General features: G+C 33.7%; 13 protein-coding genes across 13 annotated transcripts; 3 read left to right on the plus strand and 10 right to left on the minus strand.

Annotated features, from left to right (window-relative positions):
* The first annotated feature begins 223 nt into the window (after window positions 1–223).
* Window positions 224–1,029, plus strand: ASCRUDRAFT_76736 (uncharacterized protein). The gene has a single exon (XM_020193595.1). The coding sequence runs from the start codon at window positions 393–395 to the stop codon at window positions 909–911; it is 519 nt and encodes a 172-aa protein (XP_020046069.1). The 5' UTR covers window positions 224–392; the 3' UTR covers window positions 912–1,029.
* A 522-nt stretch (window positions 1,030–1,551) lies between these two features.
* RAD6 (E2 ubiquitin-conjugating protein RAD6) lies at window positions 1,552–2,114 on the minus strand (the record flags this gene model as incomplete). Its single annotated transcript, XM_020190013.1, has 2 exons — window positions 1,552–2,004; window positions 2,073–2,114. Coding segments are annotated over 2 exons (495 nt in total), but the record flags the coding sequence as incomplete, so codon positions are not given.
* A 748-nt stretch (window positions 2,115–2,862) lies between these two features.
* RRD1 (peptidylprolyl isomerase RRD1) lies at window positions 2,863–4,080 on the minus strand (the record flags this gene model as incomplete). Its single annotated transcript, XM_020189773.1, has 3 exons — window positions 2,863–3,137; window positions 3,243–3,819; window positions 3,916–4,080. Coding segments are annotated over 3 exons (1,017 nt in total), but the record flags the coding sequence as incomplete, so codon positions are not given.
* A 373-nt stretch (window positions 4,081–4,453) lies between these two features.
* On the minus strand, window positions 4,454–6,982 carry ASCRUDRAFT_81675 (DUF1760-domain-containing protein; the record flags this gene model as incomplete). The annotated part of the gene is made up of 1 exon (XM_020194645.1): window positions 4,454–6,982. One exon carries the CDS (start codon window positions 6,980–6,982, stop codon window positions 4,454–4,456), a length of 2,529 nt encoding a protein of 842 aa, XP_020046072.1.
* A 710-nt stretch (window positions 6,983–7,692) lies between these two features.
* ENV9 (Env9p) lies at window positions 7,693–8,688 on the minus strand (the record flags this gene model as incomplete). Its single annotated transcript, XM_020195041.1, has 1 exon — window positions 7,693–8,688. The coding sequence occupies one exon, from the start codon at window positions 8,686–8,688 to the stop codon at window positions 7,693–7,695; it is 996 nt and encodes a 331-aa protein (XP_020046073.1).
* Window positions 8,689–9,172: 484 nt separating this feature from the next.
* On the minus strand, window positions 9,173–10,503 carry ASCRUDRAFT_71279 (CDC50/LEM3 family protein; the record flags this gene model as incomplete). The annotated part of the gene is made up of 3 exons (XM_020191912.1): window positions 9,173–10,220; window positions 10,332–10,368; window positions 10,443–10,503. The coding sequence occupies 3 exons, from the start codon at window positions 10,501–10,503 to the stop codon at window positions 9,173–9,175; spliced, it is 1,146 nt and encodes a 381-aa protein (XP_020046074.1).
* Window positions 10,504–12,434: 1,931 nt separating this feature from the next.
* ASCRUDRAFT_81678 (uncharacterized protein) lies at window positions 12,435–13,250 on the minus strand (the record flags this gene model as incomplete). Its single annotated transcript, XM_020194646.1, has 1 exon — window positions 12,435–13,250. The coding sequence occupies one exon, from the start codon at window positions 13,248–13,250 to the stop codon at window positions 12,435–12,437; it is 816 nt and encodes a 271-aa protein (XP_020046075.1).
* A 539-nt stretch (window positions 13,251–13,789) lies between these two features.
* SAD1 (mRNA splicing protein SAD1) lies at window positions 13,790–15,319 on the minus strand (the record flags this gene model as incomplete). Its single annotated transcript, XM_020190708.1, has 2 exons — window positions 13,790–14,917; window positions 14,960–15,319. The coding sequence occupies 2 exons, from the start codon at window positions 15,317–15,319 to the stop codon at window positions 13,790–13,792; spliced, it is 1,488 nt and encodes a 495-aa protein (XP_020046076.1).
* A 269-nt stretch (window positions 15,320–15,588) lies between these two features.
* Window positions 15,589–16,831, minus strand: TAL1 (sedoheptulose-7-phosphate:D-glyceraldehyde-3-phosphate transaldolase TAL1). Its single transcript, XM_020193596.1, has one exon. It carries the CDS (start codon window positions 16,695–16,697, stop codon window positions 15,726–15,728), a length of 972 nt encoding a protein of 323 aa, XP_020046077.1. The 5' UTR covers window positions 16,698–16,831; the 3' UTR covers window positions 15,589–15,725.
* A 451-nt stretch (window positions 16,832–17,282) lies between these two features.
* PPN2 (putative serine/threonine-protein phosphatase) lies at window positions 17,283–19,010 on the minus strand. Its single transcript, XM_020193597.1, is given in 2 exon segments — window positions 17,283–18,565; window positions 18,584–19,010. 2 exon segments carry the CDS (start codon window positions 18,942–18,944, stop codon window positions 17,532–17,534), a joined length of 1,395 nt encoding a protein of 464 aa, XP_020046078.1. The 5' UTR covers window positions 18,945–19,010; the 3' UTR covers window positions 17,283–17,531.
* A 795-nt stretch (window positions 19,011–19,805) lies between these two features.
* GAS3 (putative 1,3-beta-glucanosyltransferase) lies at window positions 19,806–21,317 on the plus strand (the record flags this gene model as incomplete). Its single annotated transcript, XM_020190706.1, has 1 exon — window positions 19,806–21,317. One exon carries the CDS (start codon window positions 19,806–19,808, stop codon window positions 21,315–21,317), a length of 1,512 nt encoding a protein of 503 aa, XP_020046079.1.
* Window positions 21,318–21,375: 58 nt separating this feature from the next.
* ASCRUDRAFT_106781 (uncharacterized protein) lies at window positions 21,376–22,474 on the minus strand. Its single transcript, XM_020188659.1, has one exon. It carries the CDS (start codon window positions 22,007–22,009, stop codon window positions 21,434–21,436), a length of 576 nt encoding a protein of 191 aa, XP_020046080.1. The 5' UTR covers window positions 22,010–22,474; the 3' UTR covers window positions 21,376–21,433.
* Window positions 22,475–23,065: 591 nt separating this feature from the next.
* On the plus strand, window positions 23,066–24,883 carry BEM1 (phosphatidylinositol-3-phosphate-binding protein BEM1; the record flags this gene model as incomplete). Its single annotated transcript, XM_020189885.1, has 4 exons — window positions 23,066–23,227; window positions 23,474–23,900; window positions 23,976–24,482; window positions 24,753–24,883. Coding segments are annotated over 4 exons (1,227 nt in total), but the record flags the coding sequence as incomplete, so codon positions are not given.
* Between the last annotated feature and the right edge of the window lie 69 nt (window positions 24,884–24,952).

The raw sequence follows: 24,952 nt of genomic DNA on the forward strand, positions 1-24,952 counted from the left end.
CTCAACATCCCCATAATCCAAATGGCTATATACCTCTGGAAAGACGTGTTTCGGGGAAGTCCGGCACAATAAACGTGACTTTTCAATTTCATTAAGACCCGACAACGTTAGAGCCCTGAGAAGCTAGGGCTTGAAATTTTCGATCGGGCTCATAACCATCCCATTTCCAGAACCAAAAGGCGATATCATCACGCCTTTATAAAGGGATAGTTAAAAGATTGCAATTTGATCATTGATTGTTTGATTTTCAATTCGATTTCACTTTTAACATCAATATCAGTATCAGTATTAGTATCAATTTCTATTTTAGATTACTTTTATCTTCCTTGTACTTTTAATTTCGATTCTAGTTTAAATTTCAATTTTATCCTCTGTTTATTATTTTTTTTTCTATGTCTTCAGGCAGAAACTCTTCCAAAGCCAATCCTGAAGCTCCCCCAGGTTTCGAAGATGAGTATCAGTTGCAGTCACCAAAAGGCGACATCAATCAAGAGAAAAGTAATGCAAAACCATTTTCAATAGGTGAACAAGATTTGAATCCTCCAACAGGAAAATATCCCAATATGAAGCCATATTTGGATCCTTTATCTGATTTTTCCAGTCCTGGATCATCTGGGGGAATGTATCCCACTCGAAATGATCCACTATTCAACCCACAAAATAACAAAGCAAATAACAATCATCCTTTCAACTCTCGATATGATGATCCAATGACTGGAGGCGATCAATTGAATTCAATTGGTCAAGGATTGCCAGCCAATCCTTCTCTAAATGATAATAGGTTTAATAAAAATAATTTTGGGCCTAATTATCCTGGATCAACACCTTTTGATAATGGTTTTAATGGTCCACCTGGTCCACCTGGTGGATTTGGTCCTGGTGGATTTGGCTTTGGGGGCAACTCTTTTTAATTTTTTTTATGTTCTATGTTTGTCCTGTCATGAATTACAAGTATTTGATCAGCAGTTTTAATTACAAGTGGGTTTTTTTTCTTTTAATTGACATATTTATATATAATTACATTAAGAGTTTTAGTAATATTGTGTTGTTTCTATTATCAATTTGTAAATATTCATTTTTTTCTTCACTTTGTATATACATCATGTATTGTTTTTTCATTGATATAATGAAAGAATACTAAACTATTAAAAAAAGGAAAAAAATAGAAAAATTATTAAGAGTTATAAAACAGTAAAAGAAATGCAAGTATTATAAAAACCAAATACACTAAAAATTCAAATTGTCAACAAATCAAAGAAAAAACAAGTCAAAATAAAAACAAAAATTAAAAAATTAAAAAATTAAAAAATTGAAAGATTAAAAGACTAAAAAATTAATATGAATTAATGAACAATCAAATGTAAAATCAATAATAAAATGAAAGATTTACAATTTGAAAATTTCCATCTCAGGCTTTTAATTCCAAACTTTAAGAATAAATAAAAAAAACAGAAAACAAAAAAACAAAAAGGCAATAACTCACAACAAAATCCAAGAAATAAAAATAAAATAAAATAAAACAAAACAAACAGCATGTCAATTCTATTCGGAATCTGAAGATATATCTTCAACATCATCGTCCAATCCAATATCTTCCTCCCAGCTTTTTTCAACTGTTTGTCTAACTCTTTTGGTGTATTGAGACCTATGATCTTTATAAAGATTGGCGGCTTCAACGTTAGCAGGACTAGCGATGTTTGGATCATTTAATAAAGATTGGATAGAGGTTAATATTGAGGAGACATCATAGGTAGGAGACCACCTATTTTGTAAAATATCAAGACACAATTCACCAGAATTGTAGACATTTGGATGAAACATTTCGGACAAAAACTTCACTGATGGAGGTTTATTGGGGTACTGTTCATCGAACTTCAAGGACAATCTGAAAGTACCATCTTCAAATGGAGTGTCAGCTGGCCCAATGATAACAGCATTCCATATCATAACATTGTCAGGTAATGGAGAAGCATTCAATCCAGCTGGGGGGTCGCTTTGCATTCTCTAATTGTCAGGATTGATTAGTAACTATCGAAAAACAGAAAAAAAAAATAACCCAGCAGGTAACATACCTTGAAATCTCTCATGAGACGTCTTCTGGCCGGAGTAGACATTGTTGGTGAAGAAGTGGAAAATGAAGTTGATTAGTTGGCTCAAAAACAAAAGTGAATAGCACTGGCAACACTGTGAAGTCTGAGAGGTGTTTGAGGTCTGTGAGGTCTGTGGTGGTTCCCCAAACAGTGAGCTCTGGGGCAAATCCACCACCAACCGCAGCCACTGGCCGGCACACGTGGTTTGCCACTGCTTTCCACCGGACTGCGGGCAGCTCCCGGCTGCTTGCCGCCGAACCGCTGCGCTGGTACGTTCCAGTTACCTGGCCCAAGGTGCTTTTGTCACGACGGTGTCTTCTGGCTGGGGTCTTTCTCTGCTGCCTGTGCTGCCTCTACTGCCTCTGTTGTTCATGCCCCGGGCTCTGGAGCTATTGATTTTAATGTCCCTCTTTTTGTGGAGCGATCTGGCATTCATGTTTCCCATGTTCCCCATGCTGGCCATGTTTATCGGCGATCTTGGAGGACTCGTGGAGGTGTTGACTAAATGTTTGTAGCTTTCAATTGAATTCACTGATAACCGTCTTAAGTTTGAATAGCTGCTGTCGTTGGTGTTTCCGCTTCCATTATTATTCTCCAGGTTTGGCAAGACCGTAACTGGACTGAAATCTAAGCTAGAATTTAATGTGTCTTTATTGTATCTCAGCTCGACAGGAATCTTTCGTAGATTATTATTTTCATATTCATATCCTTCATGTTTGTTTTTGTAGTCATTTTTCCCCTGTTTGTTGCAGTTATCATTGCTGTTCAATAGTTCCTCTGGTATATTCTCGGGCAATAGCTTGCCTGTATGCATCTCAATCCAAGGATACAATACCCCACCAAAATAAAAATGTTGAATAACAGGGAACTTGTCCAACACTTCTTCATAATACATTTTCATTAACCCTCTCAATATTTTCCTCCATGTTTTAATTCCAGATATATCATATAGCATAGGAGAGTGTTCCCAAAATGCCCCTCGTTTAACTTTAATAATAAATGAAATAGAATTAAAAAATAAGTTTTTGGTTTGATATTTTTTCAACTCTTTTAAATCTAAAAAACTCGATGGTTCTGGTATCACTTTGCTATTGTTATTGTTATTGTTATTATTATTGTTATTGTTATTATTATTGTTATTATTATGAATACTATTATTATCATCTGCTTTTCTTATTATCATAGGTTTTTTGAATTCATTATCGTTTTCAAATAATTCTTTCTTGCCAACAAATTGTGATGCTCCTAAAATATATGAAAAATGAAAATGATCATCTAATCCCCAAACTCCATGACTGCCTGCTGGCTCCAATGTATAATTCAATATCAACTTTCGCACCAAATCATAATATCTGCTAAAAATTAAAATAAAATCAACTCCTTTAACATTCTTAATCACATCACACATCCACAACCCACCAATGAATGCAATGAAATTTAACTCATGCCCAGTTCCATAATCTAGTCTAATTTTGGATCCAAATGAATTCAATACATAGAATTTGATTTCAATTAAAAACGTATCTGCTGATGGTCCTTTATAAAACGGTTCAATTAACAACTCTTTCAATAAATTGTCAATATTATTTGCAACTCTTTTATGCCAATCTCTGTCAGCTAAGTTTCCATATCTTCTTGGCCCTTGAAATGGTGGGATCTCATCCGCATACTTACTAAGAACATCTAATAATTGTAAAACATTACTAACAGCTTTATCACCACCACTGTCCTTAGATTTATTGAATGAGAATGCTGCACCTTTGATTAGACCATTGCTCGATGTTAATATAGTAGAGTTGGTTGATATCTCATGGTCAAAGTCAACAATTCTAGCATCCAAACAGTTTTCAGGGCATTCAATTGAACTGGTCAACTCAATTATTCTATTCATAATTTTCTTTAAATTGTATATTGCCAATGAATTCTGAAAATATCCAGTTCCAACTGAATCATGAATTCTCTTTATTGGATCAATAAAATTGGGATTCTTTCCCAAGGATTCAAATAGTCTTGGTTCATCTATCATTTTGAGTGCTCTCTTATCACTATTCTCGTTATTTGTCAATTGACAATTATAATAAGTTAGCCTTTGAGTGTTATTTAATTCAGAAGCAGTTGCTTTATTATTGTAGCGCTGGATTATGTTGTTGTTTACTCATTGCTCCTTGATTTTTTTTAGCCCTGAAAGACCAAAGACACAAGTCTAAAAACGTGCAGGTTCTTGCTGCAAGCACATGAAAGTTGAAGCAATACCTTTAAACTGTAATTCGGAATTTCTACACAAAAAATACTTAATATATACTTAAATTTAACTTTCATTACAACATCATATATAATCATCATATATAATCGATGGCTTGATATTATTTACTAAAATTCTCTAAAATAAATAATAAAAGATCCACATTAGGCGAGTTTTCCTTGGGATTCTTTCCAGCAACCTCCTTGAATTCCTTAACTGTTTCTTCAATAAGGCTAACCACATCTTTTTGAATTATCTCCTTGGGCACCATATTTTTAATTCCAATCAACAAATTTAAATATGTCAATAACAATTTGAAATCATTCTCATCAATTCCATTTGTGTATTTAGATTTCTTAGATTCCAGATCTAGACTTATGGTGAAATTTTCATCGTCATCCTTATTTATAGAAACAGTAAAAGTCTCCTCCACTGAACGTTTGAATAACTCAATAATCTCTTGCAACCTTGGATTCGTTAAAGTGATGAATTTAGAACTTCTGGGTGGTAAAGATGGTGGTTGGGATTGAGATTGTTTTAGAATTTCTGTTTTTTCTTCTGAAGGGTTTTCACCTATTTTCATTCCTTTCAAATTTTCCTCTATATTTGAAATACTATCCTTGATAACTGGTTTATTTCTAGTCAATAAATCTTTTAAAATTCCAACCATTGCTATTCTAGCATTCGAATAAGGACAAAATTCTATTGAGTCTTTTAAAAACTCCCAGCAAAATTCTTCATCACTTAATGACAATATTTTTACAATTAACGTATAAATCGATTGTCTTATATTATTCTCCTTTTCATCAACTGAAATAATAGTTGTTAAAGTTTGCAATAAAATTTTCAAAAAAATTCTCAAATTTTTATCCTTTGAAATATCTTTAATATCATTATTAGTAAGACACTCCCTTGAAATTGATAACCAAAGACCAAAAAGAATACAGTCTTTAATTTCAGTGTACACTGTGTTTCGTTTTTCTGCTATTCTAAAGCTTAGAAAATCTGATAACGTGAGATTTTTATCATTTGAAATCGATAAAACCGGAATTAAAAATCTTATAGATAATAACAAAACATCTTTGAAGTTTAGCAATGAGGAAATAATTTTTTTCTTTGTCATTTCTTCATTAGAGTCTAATTTTTCACTGAATGAAAAAAAACAAATATATAGTAAACCAATCTTCGATAATTTAATGCCATCGTTATCATTATCATTACCAATTTTTTTTGAAAATCCATTACCATTCATTGAAATTAAAGAATTTCTTTTAAAATCATCATTGGAAATCCTAAAAATCTCTCTGATTATAAATTCTTCTCTTAAATTTTGATCTTTAATTGAATTTGAAATTATATTTAAAGTTCCTTTTTCCAGTAAAATCTTTAAATATAATTCCTTTGAATAATTAATAAAATCAGCTTCAAATATTTCTTCCAAATTCAAATCAAATGATTGAGATAATTCCATCAATCTTAAAGTGATCTCTTTCAACATTTCATCATTAGTGGATCTATAATTTCGAATGTTTTTTTGAATCGCATTACTAAAATCATTATTATTTGTTTTATTTTTACTAGTTTCTTTATTTGATTTTGATTTGGAAATAACTGGTTTGTTACATAGTGAGAATTTCAACTGTAATTGTGAATAAAAACTCAAAGATAAACTTAGGTCAGTATATTTTAAGGATAATTCAGCTAAGTGAGTTATAAATGATTGTAATAATTTTCTTTGTAAATATAGTTCGTCTTCAGAAAATTGATAAATATTATCAAAGGTACTATCTTTAGGAGGATCCAATGGTAAAGGAGGTATATAATCTCTTGCAAAAACATATAATCTTCTAGCTAAGAAAGAAAGATTAAGTATCTCATCCACATTATTGTTTAATAGTTTTAAAAGAGCGGTTATTGCCATAACTAAAAACTTTGAAGGACTGTTCGTATGTATTCTCTTTAGTGAAGCCAGTAATAACTCTAATAAAGAATGAAATTTGATATCAAAAAATCTTTCCTTAAGCTCATCATTCGAAAATTGGTCGACTAGGAGTTCCAAATTCAATTGATCTTCATTTTGATTTTCTTCATCTTTATTAGCATCACCGGTTTCCTTTTGCTCATCTTCTTTGTCATTTTGATTTTCCTTGAAGTGGCATTTTAAGGATGACAATAATTCGCAAGCCTTAAGAAATAATTCCTTCGGATTCCCATATCTTGCTAATAGATCAAAGATAGATAAGGACGATTTTATACAAGGAGCATTACTAAGATAACTTTTGAATTTAAAAGAAGAGGATTCTATAAAGTTTATTAGAACTTCAGGCAAATCCCAACCAATTTCATAAATCAATTCATTATTATTGAATTCAACATCATTTCTTAAAATCTCATGTAACGTCGCCAACAATTTTTCCATCTCATCATCATTGTAATTGTTTGAATTTGATAAATAAATGTCAATCAAAGTAGAATAAGAAATAAAATCTTTAGTTTTGATAGCGTCTTTTGCAGCATCATGAAAAAATTGACAAATTTTATCCACAGAAATTGAATCCAGATCTTCCGAAGAGAGTAAAGTGTATTGGGGAGCTAAGAATGCCTCGCTATCTAATCCAGAATTGTCTTCATTGCTTTCAACGTTGGACATTTTGTTTATTGTACCTTTAGTTTCAAAACCAGTAAATTAATTTGAGAGGTAAATTTGAGAAATATATTTCAGAGCAAGAAAATGTTAAGCACATTTTGTTACTAAGATAAAATAAATACAAATGTTGGATGTTTCCCGATTCGCCACACCGCATTAAAATCTGCAAAGCTGCCATTTTCCAGCATATGCACGTGTGTATCCATGAGTTTGGGTTCAGTAATAGGGCTTTTTAGGGCTCCAATATCTGGTTTTGGTTTGATACAATAGAATACATCAGAAAAGCCTGTTGTTTTTCTTAGTTTATGACTTTTTTTTGCTTCAATTATATTTTCCCAGATTTAATGGTGAAAACAAGTACACATTTGTTGCTGATATTAACTATTGGTAAGGTAATGCGATTAATCAATAAAACCTAAAAGCTAATTAAAACAAAAAGAAATAAAAAGGCAAAGAGAGAAAAAAAGATATAAGACACAACTAATGACCAAATTTTAAACCAGATCAAGAGATAAAAATCAGAAAATGCAAAAGGATAAAATAGCAAATTTAAATTGAAAAAAAAATTAAAAAGACGATTATGAAAATAGAAATCTAGAATTAAATTGAAGAAAAAAAATGAAAAAAAAAACACAATAAAAAGGGATAAAGCAAATTAAAAATAAAATATTAGAATAAATTGATATTACAACTTTTTTCATAGTAAAGTGCCACTACAATTCTTGGATATGGTAACCAAGTTCCTCTAGTTTATGAACCGTCCAGAGCCATGTAGCAGCAGCATTATCCATGCTAGAAGCAACACCACTTGGATTAGTTTCTATGCCATGAGTAGCATAATATTTCCCGTTATCTGTTTCAGGAGTCAATTCCTTTGATAATGCACACTTTAATGTAGCATAAGCACCTTCTTCATTTGTTACTCCAAAAAAGAAACCAAATATTTGAAAAAAAATCCAAAATATAATTCCAATTAATGGTAATCGCGTCCAATAACTAAATAAATTGGTGTTCATGACAAATCCAGGATGAACTGCAACACTTAATATTTTCGGATTTTTCAAGGATAACATTTTCATATACTGGATTCCAGCAGTCTTTGCCATTCCATATCGAAACCAAGTAAATAGAATATTCGGTTTGAAATTAAATGTCGAATCCATATTAAATGGATAAAATTGAAATCTATGGCCAATTGATGATAAATAAATAATGCGAGGATCAATCACATCTTTTTTTTCCATTAATGGAATTAGCCTCTGAGTCAATAAAAAATGTGAAATAAAATTAGTCTGTAACTGAATTTCAAATCCGTCTTTGGTTTTTGAATATGGCAAGGCCATGACACCAGCGTTATTGATTAGCAAATTTAAAGAAGACTCTTGGTTCTTGAACGTTATAGACGCTGTTTCAACAGAGTTCAAATCACATAAATCCAATTGTAAAAATTTCAATTCACCACACTTTTTGGAATTCAACTCCTCTTTGGAATAAAAGATCCTTCTTTTCATGGCTTCATTCTTAATTTCCATTGTAGCTTTATCAACTCTGTTTTTACTTCTTCCACCAATGTAAACAACAAATCCATGGAGATATAGATGTAAAACAGTGTACCAACCTATTCCACTGTTACCGCCAGTTATAATGCAAACACGACGGTCTGTAGATGGATTAACGTAAGGCAAGTTATTGGGATCAAATTTGCTCATTGTTGTAAAGCAGGAAGGACTTTAGCATAAAATCTGGCAGAAAGTGCTTTTTTAAAGCTGCTGAAGTTGCTTTCCAGGAGAAAAAACAGCACTCACAAAAATGTAAAAAACAACAGAGATTTCGAATCAAGCTTTGCGTCACGTGAAAGCTGTTTCATGTGCTTCTTTTGCTGTCAATTGGTTTGGAAGTTACGGTTTTCATGTAGACGTGTTTATAAAGTAATTCTAAGTAGAATAAACTGATTATAAGAACAACAGGTATAGAAAACAAGGAAAGAAAACAAGGAAAGAAAACGGAAAATATTTAGAACAGTATTGAGAATAGTAAGAATAAGAGTAAAACAAAGAAATGAAAATAATATGCATAGAAAACAATCATTTTAAAGTCAGATCTAATATTAAAGGTAGATGCTTGACATGAGATTTATTAGGCTTTATTATATTATACACTAGGTGTTTAGCAGCTATCCTCATTGCTTGACAATCAAATATCTTTTTCCTTTTTCCATGACAAATAGCTTGTATCACCACTCTTTCTTGGTGCAACGAGGTGAACGATTAGAAATAAGATAGCCAAAAGGAAACAAATGCCTCCAACCACAATCCAAGTAACACCTAAAAACGAGTTTTTGCCACCGATGATAGATCTTGTAGTTATATAGATGTATTTATTTCCATTGAATGGCTTGACAGGCCAATGTAGCCCAACCACGACTTCATAAGTTCCTTCTAAAAATTTGTCGTCATCATTTCTATAATACAAATTTGAAAATGTTGGTAAACCAGCTGGGTGCATCCAATTTTGAAATTCATACCAAGTTGAAATATCCGGCATATTTTCTTCGGAATAGCCATTTGGAAATCGTTTAATCCAATTTGGTGGAGGAACAACTTCAGATGGATCATACGCAGTTTTCTTGAACCTATTTTTATCGCTCTCCCAAGCAATACCCTCTTGAGTCATATCATAGTCGATAGAGGTCTGGTTAACACCCTTGGGCATTGTAAAAGTGTCATTGAATAATGAGTTTGCAATTAGCCCACATGGATAGTATCTTGTCCCATTGCTATCAACAGATAAAGGTTCGCAGTTTGCACCTACTGTATTTTTAATGGCGTCAAGAGAAGCAGCTTTACCATTAATTTGATCTTCACTAAATGAAACAACATATCTTCTATGGTTTGCATAAAAGTTATTCAATTTGTAGAAAAAGAAGACAGGAGACCCAATGTCATTTGGGATTTGAAATTGTAAATGGCATAACCCATTTTCCTCAGGATCGGATTCAGACAAGTTTACAGTGTATTTCCATTGTGGTTTTATTGAGATATCTTCTTTAAATCTAAAGTCGTAGTAATCATCAGGTATTTCAGCAAAACGGTTCATTGGTGCCTGGCTTTCACATTGTGTATACTCAATAGTTAAATCTTCGACTTGGTTAGAACCATAAAGCATACCGGCTCCCAATGGGATGAATATTATAGCAGTGATTAATAATAATGGAATAACAGTTTTGGGGGTTATTATAGGACTTTGTAAGGATGCAAAATAAAAAAAAATTGGAAAATTAAAGAGATAAAATTAGTAAAAAACTAGTTCATTGGATTGGGTAAAAAGAGTAAAATGAGAAAAATGAACATACTGATAAGCCTTCAAACGTTGCTGTGTAAAACTATTCTCTATAAAGTTATGTTAGAATTTTATGTTTTAAAGATCATTAAATGATATTAAGTAAGATAATTGGCCAACGTACCAACTGGTCTTCTATTTTTCACCTTGGGAGCTTGATCAGTCTCATTATCAGAATCAGACATTGAGTCTGATTCATCATGTTGATGGTGTCTTCTTTTTAAGCTGAAAGGCATCTTCAGATAACAAATAAAGAGATACTAAAGATAATGTAGAAGAACTCAAAGAATAATAACGTGTCTTTTTGATTGTGATTTGTTTATTCTAGTTAGAGGTGATGATTACATCAATAATGGAAAGATTCTGAGTAGGAATCAAACCGATGGAGCGACAAATATATCCGTGAAATCCATTCTCTGATTACTATTCCACCAAAAAGTAATTAGCAAGTGTCAAAAGCAGAAACCGGAGGATGGCCGTTAATGAGCAGAGATTTAATACACGATGGAGATGGGTGGTTTAAAGATTTAATACAAAGTTAACCAATATGATAGCAAGTATGTTCTACACTTATAAAGGCTATCAATAAGATTGTTTAAATTATAAATATAAATATAAATATAAATATAAATATAAATGTAAATGTAAATATAAATAAAAACATTTTACATAAAAAAGGAACTAAAAACCATTTCAATCGTTGCAAGAGAATATAATTACCAGTAGCTAAAAACCATACTGAATCGGAATAAAAATACAAACAAAAACATAAATAAAAATAAAAATACGAATATGAATAAAAACAAAACCAGAAATAATAGAAAAAAAAGAAGGAAATCGATTTATAAAAATCTAATTTGAGCGCTATTTGGAAATAACAGCTTCAAACTCACTAACATTAGTGTAGGCGGAATTAATAGATGCAATGGATGATCTTCTGTTGTGTGCAAAAAGATCATCAGAAGATTGAGTTGAGGAAACACTTTCTGATCTTTTTAACGATTTTGGTATGCAATGTATTGATAATTGGGAAACTCCTTCAATTATGACAGGATCAGAAATTCGATTTGATAAATAAAGATATTCAACTGGTTCATCTCTTATGTTTAAACCTGGAACTAATTCGGTATATGTCATCATTATTTTCAGAAACAAAAAAAAAAGCAGTAAACTAGTGACAAGATTATTTAAGAATTAAAAATTGTGATTGAAAATCGAGACAGCAATTAAATTGGTATTATCGGGAAATTGTAACTGTTTAATAATAAATAAGGGTGATTTGTAGACAAATAGATAAATATATATATATATATTTATGGACAATGAAATATTAATATATTTGTATATTGTGAAGGCGATGATGATGTGAAAAATCAGTTAAATAAAAAATGGAAATTGCCTAATTTATATGCAATTGCAAAATAAGTATAAATCCAAAAAAACCCCAGTGTTTTTGTTTTTGTGTTTCTTTTTGTTATGATGGAGATGTTGACACCAATGGCGAGAAGAGATCATGATGTAAAGGTATCATTCAATGAATTTGAAATTCATTCATCATGAATGAATGATGAAAGAATTACCAAATCCATATGGTGCGATAACTCGAGAAAAATCAAGCAAAAAGATAGCAATCAAATACAATAGCTTTGTTGGTGGGAGGCTAAATTGCTAATCTGCAGTGTTGCAAGTGTTCAATGATGGTGAAAAAGGGTGAGCGAGATTTAAGTTAGCCATTTTTCGCTAGATACTGACTTTATTAGCATCGCTCAAGTCATTTGCGTGAGTTTGATTCATCAAAGATAATGCCATCCACAAAAGAAAAGAGAGAAAATGACAGAGAGGGAACGGAAGCAGTTTGTGAGAAAATGACCTCAGAACAAAGTTTGCGTATGCATGAGATGCTCAACTCCAATATGCACACGTGGTGCAATGTGCATGAACATTGAAAAACGTATGTATATGCATGTTTGAAAGATTCCGTTGCTCTGGAACCAACGCAGTGGGAAATCAGATGCATAACGTTTATTGTTCAATGTTGATATTATTTATTAATTATTATTAGGAAAGAAACAGAAGCAAAAAAAGTTAGAAAAGAAGCAAAAAGATGACATTAAGTTCACATAAACAAAACAGAGAAAACAGTCATCAAGAGAGTTCCAACAAGGCCAGTTCTAATGGCATTGGAGCCAGAACCGGAAGAGGAGGTGCTACTTGAAGCAGATTCTGACTCAGTAGCAGAAGCTTCTTCACTGTCCTCAACCGTAGAGCTGCCAGATGATTCAGATGATTCAGATGATTCGGAGGAGCCAGAGGAGCCAGAGGAAGCAGATGTTATTCCAGAGCTGCTTGATCTGGAGATAGTTGAGTTGTAATTGCTTTGAGTTGAAACAACAGAGGTGGCAGTTGAGTTGGAAAAGCCTCCAGAGGTGGCAGTTATAGTAACAGTTTCTGAGCTTTCTTCAGTGGCTTCGGCTGAAGAATCACTTGCGGTAGTTTCAGCTGAGGATTCGCTTCCAGTAGCGTCTACAGTTGCAAGACTTGATGGTAAACATGTAGTACCTGTTGGAGTAGTTGGAATTGTAGAACATTCAGAAATAGCCACAGTTAAAAATGGCCAGTAGTCATCATATAAACACCATGCACAATCTAAACAATCTACCATCAACTGGTTAAATTGGGAGTCATCTGCACATAAACAATCCAAATCGTATGGACCTGTGTCTGATTCACCATCTTCAGCACACTTTCTAGCAGCCAAAATACTGTATCCACAATTAGCATGACAACCATAAGAAGCCGATTCAGCCTTAGCAAGTGCCTCAGCTAAGGGTTTTGGCAAAGCTGCAGCTAGGGCCTCAGCCAATGGGTTGGCTGCTGAAAGAAAGAGTTGCAAGGAAGCAACAGTTATTATAGCGAACGAATTGAAAAACATTGTTTGATAGTAACCACCAAGTGTGTGTGAGATAGCAGGAAAACGAAAACTGGTTTCTTTTTTCAAACAAGTGGGAAGGAAAGAAAATCAAACACTTTTATAAAAAAAGCTGCCAGGCCCAAGATCAAGATCAAAATCAAAATCATCTGTTTTGTCAGGTTGGGCCTTTCCAATGTCCCTCAAAGAGAATTCAAAAGGAATGGATTCTAAGCCAAAAGTGAATAAATTAAGCAGCACCCTGTTCTTCTCTCCAAAACCCATCCTCCATGCCCCAGAACCTTAAAAGTTGTCGGATATACCGCTGCACGTTTGGAGCTGGAGCTCCTCCATCCTCCTCTGCTTCCTCCTTTGCTGTCTCTTTTGAAGACCTCCAGTTGAAACACCAAAACCAGGCAAGACCAACGCTGCTTGGGGAGCACAGCTGATTATATCGATGCTATATATGTACGGGTTAGTTTCCGATGAGTTTACATATCATTAAATACCTCTCCTGCATAAGATGTCAAAAGTGAAAAATCTTGCTTTTTTCTTATTTTGTTTCACTCCCTTTCCCAAAACTCAATGTAACTTTCCCCTAAGAGTAATACCTCTTTACTCACCTCTTTGACGTCTAAATTGGTAATTTCATACCAACTGTTAGTGGCCTTGTCCAATAGTTGGATTTTCCAGACAAACATGTCCAGGTTCTCTTTCATATTATCGTTTTCGCTTTTTGTCTCAAGAATAATATTGGCTACTAGCTTGTAATAGACTGGTTTTCTCTTGATGTTTCTTTTTTTGCTGTTTTCCAAATAAGCACTCATATCGAGCTTTGATAATGGGAAATTGATAACTATTGGGTTTCTTTCAACTCCACTTAGTCCCTTGATCGAGTTATCTTTACTAAATCTATTGATATGAAATATTAAAACCAGAGGCAATTTTTTAATTTGAAATGTTCTACTCTCTCCTGTTAGCTCTTGGGTTTGAATTCCATTAAATTTATTTAATAGAGTATAAATTGAAATTTGAGGAATCTCCTTAATTGTATTGCCATCTTTAAATAACGGAATCGATGGCAAATCCAAGGTTAATATCCAAAACTTATTTATTGATGAATTTGATTGACTTTTCTTTTCAAATTTCAATATATCGCTTTTGGAATCCTTTTCAACAATAATCGATTGAGATTTGATAATTATCTTTCCCTGGAAACAATTTGAAACAATCGTGTGACTTCTGCGATTATTACTATGGCTGCTATGGATACTATGGATATTACTATTATCATGGTCGTGTTCGTAATGATTAATCTTAACAAATCCATCATGCAAGTTATTCAATAGCCATAATAAAAAATCCTTTGGATCTCTTTGTTGATTGATTGTAAATTTTTTTGAAGATAATAAACTAATGTATTGTAGTAGTTCATGGGGACTAATATGAGGCTTGAATAAATTTTTTGACCAGATTTTTCGAATTAATAATCCGAATTTTGTATTTAAAATGTTTTTATCAATTGTACCAAAGTTGTTCAAATTTAAGAAAAAGTTTCTTAAACTTGAAATGTGGCTCAACGATTGTAAAATAACATTGGCATAATCATTAGATTTAATATTGTTTAATCCGATGAACCCAATTTTATAAATCTTATGATTTAAATCATGAGAATATAATGTTTTTTTAAACTCGTAAACAAGATTGTTATTTCTATTACCGTTATTATATACTGGAACCTTTTGATTTAATTTTTCAATTTGAGATGAATCAAATGTTGGATTGATCAAGTACTTGATATCGTTTAAATTTGATGTATTTTTAATCTCATAATTCTCAGGCAAAATAAAGAATTTTAGGTTGTTTAAATTGATAAAAACATGATGATTATTGTCAATTGAATGATAATAGGCATGAGAGTTTTTCGTTCTTCCTTGATAATATTTTCCACACACTAAACAAGCATAAATATTGATATTTGATAGTGATACTGAACAAATTTTTTCAAAGTCAAAATCTAAACTTGATCTATCAATTGTATCAAGATACATGTTTTCAATAGAGGTATCATTTGCAAGCTTTGAGTTACTCATTTTGATATGTTATTAATACAAAAGCGAAGATAACGAAAGAAGCAGGAAGAATATGAAAGATGAAAGAATATGAACGATGGAAGATGAAAGATGGATTTGTTTTTATAAAATCGGTCTAAGACATTTTGCTCATTTTTCTAATGTCTGAGGTAGGAGAAAAGTTTAAATATCTTATTAATTAATATAATGTAATAATGTAAATAATTTAATGATATCAAAAATCAATATTTTTTTATATTGCTTTTATATCATCTAATCATTGAGTCGTATATTCATTTATTCATTATTATAAAAAGAAAAAAAAATATATTAATATATATTCGAGTAATAAATTGAAAAGTTAAACATCGAGATGTTAAGATATTAATCTATTGGGATATAAATAAAACTGGATAGACATTATATCCTAGGCTTGAATTTTTTCTTTTAAAATGTTTAATAATACATGAGCATCAGCAGCAAATTTTCTAATACCCTCACTTAATTTTTCAGTTGCCATTGCATCTTCGTTGAATAAGAATCTATAGTTGGGTTCGTCATTAATGTAGGAGACCTTTTCATCAGGAGAATCCTTAGCTAATTCTTTTGATAGGACAACAGGGAGATCCTCATTTGAGTTTAGTAATTCTTCTAATAAACCTGGAGAGATGGTTAAGAAATCAACACCGGTTAAGGCTTTAATTTCTCCGGAATTTCTAAATGAAGCACCCATTACAATTGTATCATAATTGAACTTTTTATAATAGTTGTAAATTCTTTTAACAGAAATGACACCTGGATCATCAGCACCAGAGTAAGATTTGCCAGTGCTTGCTTTATACCAGTCAAGAATTCTGCCAACAAATGGAGAGATCAAAGTCACACCAGCTTCAGCACAGGCAACGGCTTGAACAAAGGAAAACAAAAGAGTCAAGTTACAGTGGATTTTGTATTTGGATTCCAAAATTTTAGCAGCTTGAATACCTTCCCAAGTGGAAGCAATCTTAATCAAGATTCTGTCCTTTGAGATGCCTTGAGACTCATACAAGCTAATGATTTTCAAGGCCTTTTCAATTGTTGCATCTGTATCAAAGGACAAGGTGGCATCAACTTCAGTTGAGACTCTACCAGGAACAATTTTAAGAATTTCTTTACCGAATTCAACTAAAAGACGATCTAAAGCAGCTGAGGCCTGTTCTTCTGGAGTTGAACCATTTTGCTTACCATATTGAATAGCAGTATCAATCAATGAAGCATATTCAGGTTTTTTGGCAGCGGCCAAGATCAAAGAGGGATTGGTAGTGGCATCTTGTGGGGTATATTTGGCAATTGATTCGAAATCACCAGTATCAGCAACAACAGTGGTGACAGATTTTAATTGATCAAGAGTAGAAGGCATTGGGAGCAAAATAAGGTGAGAAGAGAGCTGGTACAGGGAATTGGAGAACAGAACAACACAGTAGAATGCAATTCAGTATTGAGCAGAGCAGGTCAGTAAGCAAAAGAGAATAAGAGAATGGCTGTAGAAGAGTGCTTTTATATCTAAATATTTGTGGAGCATTTCTCAATCCCATTTTTAAATCCGCTTTTAAATCCCGTCAGCATATGCCAGCTGCCCGCTAGCGGAATATCGGCAGTCTCCCGAGACGTTCACGCACGATGCTTCGTCAGCGGAAACTGCAGTCCGAGGCGCGCTTTTGAGTGGGTGTTGAGGGTCAATACGGCGGACAATGCGTATATTCGGTGACGGCTGCACTGACGTTAAGACCTCAGCGGCGACGAAATCTGAAGCAGCAGCCCTTGTTCAACGGGCTGTTCGGCCGGCTGCATAACCAATCAGTCAGTAATAGTATGGAGACCATGTGGTTTAACCCTGTAGCTTTGGAATGGCTAGGAGATGTTCATCATCCAGACAATTATTAAGGATTATATAAGGATTATTAAGGATTAGAAGAAGCTACTGAATAACAGACAGATAATTCGTCTGCTTCCAGAATATGATCTCTATCTCCAGAACTGTTTGCTGCTTATTAAGTAATAGGCAGCGTCATGTATTGTTGACTATTTCTGCGAGCCTTGACTAATCAAAGGGTTCTAGGTCCTACACAGGGCTTGTGGTGAAGAACAAGAAAATACAAAAATGTATAATGGCAAAACGTGTAATGGGTCTGTTCTACAACCTCTCCAGTTCTGGGTATTGCTTCGATAATGACTGCATTATCGGTTTGAGAGCTCAACGACACTTTTGCTGAACCACCTTGTTATGATATATCACCTGGCTTTTCAAATTCATCTTCGCACTAAAGACCAATGCTGTCAATTTTTTACCATCAACACATGCAGTGTCCAATCCTCGAGTATACTCGTGGAGGTTTAGTTTTCTTCCAGCATCATGTCCATAGATTATTGAGTACTTTTCCAATTCTTCTTTATTGCCATTGTCCTCCATTGACCTCATTTTGTCATTATACACTTTGTACCATGCTTTATACTTGAATGGGTTCATTTGTCCTATGCTCACATCGGATGCTTCAAGATATTCTGGTCGTAATAATGCCCTCATATTGGCCAAGTTCTCCGGTTCTTGATCCTCCAACTTTACATTCCATTGCAATCCGGCATGAATAGCTAGAGTGTCTAGTGGCGATCTGTGATTATAGACTGGGTCATAGCTTTTTAAATCCGTCTTCAACTCATCGTATTCAGGATATTTATCTGATCTAGGATTTAAATATTCATATGTTATATTGCCTAATTTCAAAATCAAAGGACATTTCGTTATGTATTCAATATGGTCTTTCGTTAGTCTTTTTGCTATCGATAATTCTGGATCAAAACTTATTCCCTTAGCACCAACCAATGAATTTTGCGATTTCGACGAAGGATAGGAGGAATTACTAAAAGATGGCAAATCAACATTGTGATACCTTGAATATTTTTCTAATATACTCAACTCGTGGTTGCCCAATATACACGACAATTGATTTTCAATGGCAAATTCTAAGATTTCAAAATTTTGTTTTCCCTTTGAAATAAAATCTCCTAATAAAACTATCTGGTCTTTATTTTTATTAAAATTGATCTTTTTTAATAGTTTTATAAAATAACGAAAGGATCCATGAACATCTCCAATTAAAATTAATCTTTCAACACCAATTTTCTTATTTAACTGATCAGCTCCAATGTTATCATTGTTATCATTGTTATCATTGTTATCATTGTTATCATTGTTATCATTGTTATCATTGTTATCATTGTTATCATTGTTATCATTGTAATAATTATCATCATTACCATCACTATCTTCACCATCTTCACTATCTCCATCATTTGTATCAATTTGATGACCAACTGGCCTTATGAAATAATTTAATTCATCTAATTTCGTTAACTCTGGTAATTCAACACCTTCGGGAAAATCATCACTGAATAAAGCAATTGTGAATACAGCAAATATAACTATTCCAAAAATTATGGCTAAGCTTCTACCTAGATTTTTCCCCCAATGTTTTCTTTTTTGATTGATTCCATCATCTTTATTGTTATCAGTAGTTTGGTTACACTGTGTGTAATATGTATAACGAGATGGGCTATCAGGCGAGCTATTTTGAATCGCTTTCTTCAACAAAGAAGATCTATCACTCATTAGCAAATAAAATATGTCTAGCAAGGATATATTACAACTTTTATTGCAGTAAATCAAAGATATAGTGCAAATATATATTAATATATTGATTGTAAATATCTCTAATCAATAGAAATCTTTATCGTATCGTAATCCTGCTGGTCTTATATACTGATAAAGTCACTAACTATCTCATAGTGCATTCTATTGGGGCCAAAATGACAGACATGCGGTGGCTGCTGACTAAGGCTCCCTTTTTTTATGGGCAGAAGCAGTGTTCGCTAGCAGTATGTTCGCTATGGTTTCGCTACCACCAGTTTGGATGGAATAGCATTCACCGGCAAAGTGCCGAAAATGGTTACGAGAAAGAACACAAAACAGAGAGAAAGCTCGGACCACGAGGGTGCTTTCCGTGACCGAGTCGCTTTGGATCCGGATAGCGCAAATCTCTGTCCTGTAAAACGGAACAACTGGGGACTGAAAATGAACTGGAAAAGGTCTGGAATTGGTTCAAAACAGAGAGGAATCTGTTGTTTCTGTGATTTGGAAAATGGCTGTACTTAGACCTGATATTTACTGATTCATCTGAGATATGGCGATACCTGATTTGGCGGGCTGGTATTTAATCTGTGCTTCATTGTCTCATTACGATTGCTGTTTCTCAATTTCATTACCATTCTTTATTATAACCAACGCTCTAACAGTTCAACCTTTTAGTTTCCTATAATTTATACACCTACTTTTGTTTATTTTTGAATAAAAACAACCAGGTGAACAAAAATTGTATTCTTTTTTTGTCTTTACCAAAAAAAAATTATTATCTCTTTTCTTTTCTTTTCTTTTTTTTTTTTTTTTAGCTTTCGTTTGTTTGCTAAATTTAAAATGAAGCTCAACACAGTTAATCTTATAAAAAATGCTTTCTTGTTTTCAATTCCGGTTTTGGGATTGATCCCTTTGGAGATTAAAGGAAAAAGGTTTATTAGACCTTCAGTTAAATCAGGGGAAGAAGGTGAAGTATTTTTCATCAAGGGGGTTGATTATCAACCTGGTGGATCTTCTGCATATACAGGAGATATTGGTGATGGAGATGTGCTATCAGATCCAGATAAATGTTGGAGAGATGTTTATTCATTGCAGCAATTGGGAGTCAATACTATTAGAGTTTACTCGCTACATCCCGAATTGAACCACGATGAATGTATGACGATTTTGAATAATGCTGGGATTTATGTCATATTAGATGTCAATTCAGCGTTAGATGGAGAGTCATTGAACAGAGATAATCCATCATCCAGTTACAATGCTAATTACTTGACAAGAGTGTTTAAATTCATTGAAGCATTTAAGGGGTTTCCCAATTTACTAGGATTCTTTGCTGGAAATGAGATTATCAACGATGAAGATTCAGCTAGTTTAAATCCACCATATATTAGAGCGCTTCAAAGAGATATGAAGGAATACATCTCTAAACACAGCAACAGAACTATTCCGGTTGGATACTCGGCAGCTGATGATAGTTCATTAAGATCAGCTACATTTAAATATTTACAATGCGATAGTACAGAAGATGGAGAGATTGACTCTAAATCCGATTTCTTTGGGCTAAACTCGTACGAATGGTGTTCAGGAGAAAGTAACTGGAAATCGTCAGGATATGAAAAGGTGAATGAGACATTTAAGGATGCAGTGATTCCAGTTTTCTTTTCAGAATATGGATGCAATGCATTTAGACCAAGGACTTTTGATGAAATCTCTGGAGGGGTATTTGGTGGATTAATCAACACATTTTCGGGAGGATTGATCTACGAATATAGCGAGGAGTCTAATAGATATGGAGTAGTCAATATTGATGATGACGATGAATCGATCGCATATACAGATGAATTTGATAATTTACAAGGAGAACATGAAAAAGTTGAGAACATTTCAGCCAACTGGGGTGAAAATGATGTTCAAGACAGTGAAGAATATGAGTGTGATGCAGATAAGATCCTTGGAATTTACTCATCATTCAATTCTAATTTCACGCTCCCAGAACAGCCAGAGGAAATCACTGAATTGATTGAAAATGGAGTTGAAAATAATAACACAGGAAAGATCATTGAAAACTTGGAAATCAAGGTTACCAACCATACAATAAAGGATTCAGATGGAAAGGAAATCACTAACAAGGAAATAGAATTTGTGAGTGTGAATTTGGTGAATAGCGTTGGACAAAGTGTCACAGTTGTGAGCAGAACTGCTTCTGCTAGCAGTAGTCTGGAGACTGGCCAAAGCTCTGAAACCTTGACATCGAGTTCTTCAGATGGTGGAAACAATATGGTGAGTATTTCTTCACTTTCTTCAATGGGATTGTTGGGAGTTGTTACAATAGTTTTATCGTTTATATTTTAGACATTGCAATAGCGGTATTAGCCACAACAATACAGACACTCGTATACTATCCACTTGGTGTTCTGAACAATAAAGGAGAATTCACATTACAGCTGAGATGTTATGCGTATATCCATTCATTTAACGAGGAGCAGGTTAGATCTGCAGTTTGGAAAGGGCATTGAGCAATCGACAACAGGCACTAACCAGAGACAAGTCGTAGGACGTGTCTGAGTGGGCCACAGGCAAATAAGAACTGTGGAGCAGAACAGACGACTTCCAATAGTCCAGCTACTGCAAAGGCAGCAAAGGCAGCAAAACCTCCACTTCCACCAAATCCAACAGACGGGCCCGGAAGAATACGCGCAGTCCTTCGGCAGCCCTCGGAGATTGCAGATCCGGACATTGTTCTGCACAATCAGCCCGCCGAAAAAGAAACGAACGCTGGGTCTCCCATTCGCACGGGGCCCAGAGTCTAGCCGATCGTGCCACTTGCCTTTTCGGCTGCAGAGCTGCAGCGCGCCGGCGGCGTGTAGACAGAACAGCCGCAGCTGTGCACAGCCGTGCGCAGAACAGCAGACAGAGGAGTCCTGTTCCGACAGGGCAGCGCGGATTAGAGTTTGAGCCTGGCGCCAAAGAGTAAAGTAAAAAGCGCTGCTCAGAGCTCTGACCTTTTTCTTTTCTCTTTGCACAAAATCCAGCACACGCACCATCTTCTGCTTCCTCTTCTGATTCTTCTGCTGCTTGCCCCGGAACCTTCCAAACTGCTGCTGCTGCTGCTGCTGCTTCCTGTTCTCCCTTCTTGGCTTTATTTTCCATCTTCTCTTGCCTTCCAGTGGCTTCTTCCATTACTTTACCCTTTTCACTTGATTTCTTTTTCTCTTCGTGCTGTGATTCAATATCTCTTTCAAATCAAGACATTTCCTTAAGGTTTTCTTGAATATTTGGTAACTCTGGCGTTTCTTTCCTCAAGCTTCTGTTCCATTATTTCTGTTATCTCTCCCAGAGTTTCTTTGCTATCTACAACTTTTCATCATTTTACCACTCCTCCATTTCTCTGCATTATTCTCAAGAGGCTTGATTTATCTCCAATTGGTTTGAATTATCCTGAAAAAATCTTGCAAAAATCTGGAAAAAATCTTGAAAATATCTTGAAAATATCTTGAAAATATCTTAAGAAAATCTTGAGAAAATCTTGAAAAAAACCTTGAAAAAAACCTTGAATCATCCTGATTCTTTCTAAATAAGCTTGAATAAATTTCCTTTTCCTCCCAAAATGATCAAAGTATGTATATCTCTACTATCTTATTATAAAACCTACTCATAACTCATTAAAACCACCACCCCTTTTTCAATTTCAAAAGTTTCTGATTTACTAATAATTGTTTTTATCTTTTTCTTTTTTTTCTCCTTTATTTTTTCTTTCTTTTACTTGGATTTTGTTTGACTTTTTTTTCTTTCTTTAGAACCTAAGGAGATCTCTAAAACACGAAAAACGTTCCTCTGCAAATACCAACAATACTAATCATACTATTAGTAATAATAATATAATTAATCCAAACTCTAATAATACTCTAACAAACTCCCAGTCTCCTCTAAGCTCCCATTCAAGGTCTCATTCTTCATCTTCTTTCACACAGGCAATGTTAAATGCTTCCTCAACTTCTCCAAGGGTATCCACAAACATCAACGATACCTCTGACTACTACAATAACAATAATTCGGACTATATCAATATCAATAACGCCAATATAGACACTGATCAAAATGCTCCCAAAAAAGTCATTCAGGCTTTATACGATTATAACCCCCAAGGCCCTGGCGAACTAAAATTCTCAAAGGATGATTTCTTCTATGTCATTAGCAACGAAAATGACAAAAATTGGTACGAAGCTTTTAACCCAATCACTAATGTTAAAGGCAAAGTTCCAGTCTCATATTTCAAAGCCTTCAACAGATCAAGACCTAGAACTTCCTCTATAATTAACCCAACCATATCAAACAACTCCTCCATCAACAACAACAACAACAACAACAACAACAACAACAATAGCATCCACAACTCCTCCATCATAATCAACTCAAACACTTCAAACAATAGCATCGACGATTCCACCACTCCAACTATAATAAGTAGCCTAACTCTAGAAAACCCAAATCTTATCCAAAACAACCAGATCAAAAAAACAACTGCTCCTACCTTATACGGCACAGTTTTATACAATTTTAAAGGTGAAAAAGAAGATGAACTAGATGTCGAGGAAGGTGAATATCTTGTACTATGTGCTCATCATGAATTCGAATGGTTTATAGCAAAACCAATCGATCGTTTAGGTGGCCCGGGTTTAGTCCCAGTCTCTTATATCAAAATTATGAACATGGTCCCTGGTAAAGAATCATCTCCAGATGTTAAACAAGAAATCTTGGTAAATAACTTGCCAACTGTCCAAGAATGGAAAATCTTAAACGCCCAATATCAAGCTTCTTCCATTCAACTAAACCAAGAAATATTCGAACAACAATCTTACTACCAAAATCAATTTGGAAACCAATTCCAGAATCCCTACTCAAATCAATACCCAAACAATGTTTACCAAAATTCAGGTATCAATCCAATCAACTCCTCAACTTTGGAAGAAATCGTCGAAGAACAACAAGAATTCACGTATGAAGTCCTAGCAGTATCAATTGAAAGACTTTACCTAATGAACGATGAATATTGGTATAATATAATATGCAAACTATCAAATAACATTGTTAGATCTCTATGGAGATGCTACAAAGATTTCTTTAATTTCCAAAAGCTACTACTACAAGCATTTCCAACTGAAGCAGGTGAATTTGATACAAAAAACCGAAGCTTACCATTCATACCTGGCCCAGTGGTGTTTGTTTCCGAAAATTTGGCCAGCCAAAGATTATACGTTTTAGAAAAATACTTGAATGAACTAATCAAATTGCCCGATCACATATCAAAATCGCACTTGGTTTTAAGTTTATTTGAAATAACTCAAGAAAATGACAAAGAATATACAACTGAACAATTTATACAATTATATTCATCAAACTCAACTTCAAATCGATCCTCAGATTCGAAAAAATCAATTTCAACCAGTGCAACAAGTCAAAATAATGATAATGAAAATAATCCTCATAATAATAACAATAATGAGAATGACATAATTGGTAAAAATTATCAAATTAGTAGTGAAAATTTAGATGATCCAACCTCGTTAAATCTTCAAAATCTATCAATATCTGATAAGAATAAAAATAATAATATAGTAATTAATAGTAATGGCAATATAACAAATACTGATACTAGCATCAGTACGGATAATGTAAGTAATAAAAATGATAAAAACAATAATGTCAATAATACCAATAATGAGAACTCACTTTCTAGTAGTACAACATTAAGTAGATCAACTATTCTATCGAATGGTGGAGGTAAAGGATCCTCAGTTAAACAAACAAAAATTAAATGTTATTTTGAAGATGATATTTTTGCATTATTAATTCCACTCAATATAAGCTTCTTAGATTTGAAAATAAAAATCTCGAAAAGAGTTGATTACGATGTTGAACAAATAAAACTATATATAAAGAATAATTTCAAAAATGCTGAAAGCTCTGGGAAACTGGAAATCTTGAAT

The sequence above is a fragment of the Ascoidea rubescens genome (assembly GCF_001661345.1).
Source record: "Ascoidea rubescens DSM 1968 unplaced genomic scaffold ASCRUscaffold_10, whole genome shotgun sequence".
Lineage (NCBI taxonomy): Eukaryota > Fungi > Ascomycota > Saccharomycetes > Ascoideales > Ascoideaceae > Ascoidea > Ascoidea rubescens.

Bases quoted from the DNA above. Each gene is read 5' to 3' on its own strand.
- PPN2 (XM_020193597.1), bottom strand. From the start codon at position 18,944: ATGAGTGATAGATCTTCTTTGTTGAAGAAAGCGATTCAAAATAGCTCG.
- ASCRUDRAFT_76736 (XM_020193595.1), top strand. From the start codon at position 393: ATGTCTTCAGGCAGAAACTCTTCCAAAGCCAATCCTGAAGCTCCCCCA.
- ASCRUDRAFT_106781 (XM_020188659.1), bottom strand. From the start codon at position 22,009: ATGGTGCGTGTGCTGGATTTTGTGCAAAGAGAAAAGAAAAAGGTCAGA.
- TAL1 (XM_020193596.1), bottom strand. From the start codon at position 16,697: ATGCCTTCTACTCTTGATCAATTAAAATCTGTCACCACTGTTGTTGCT.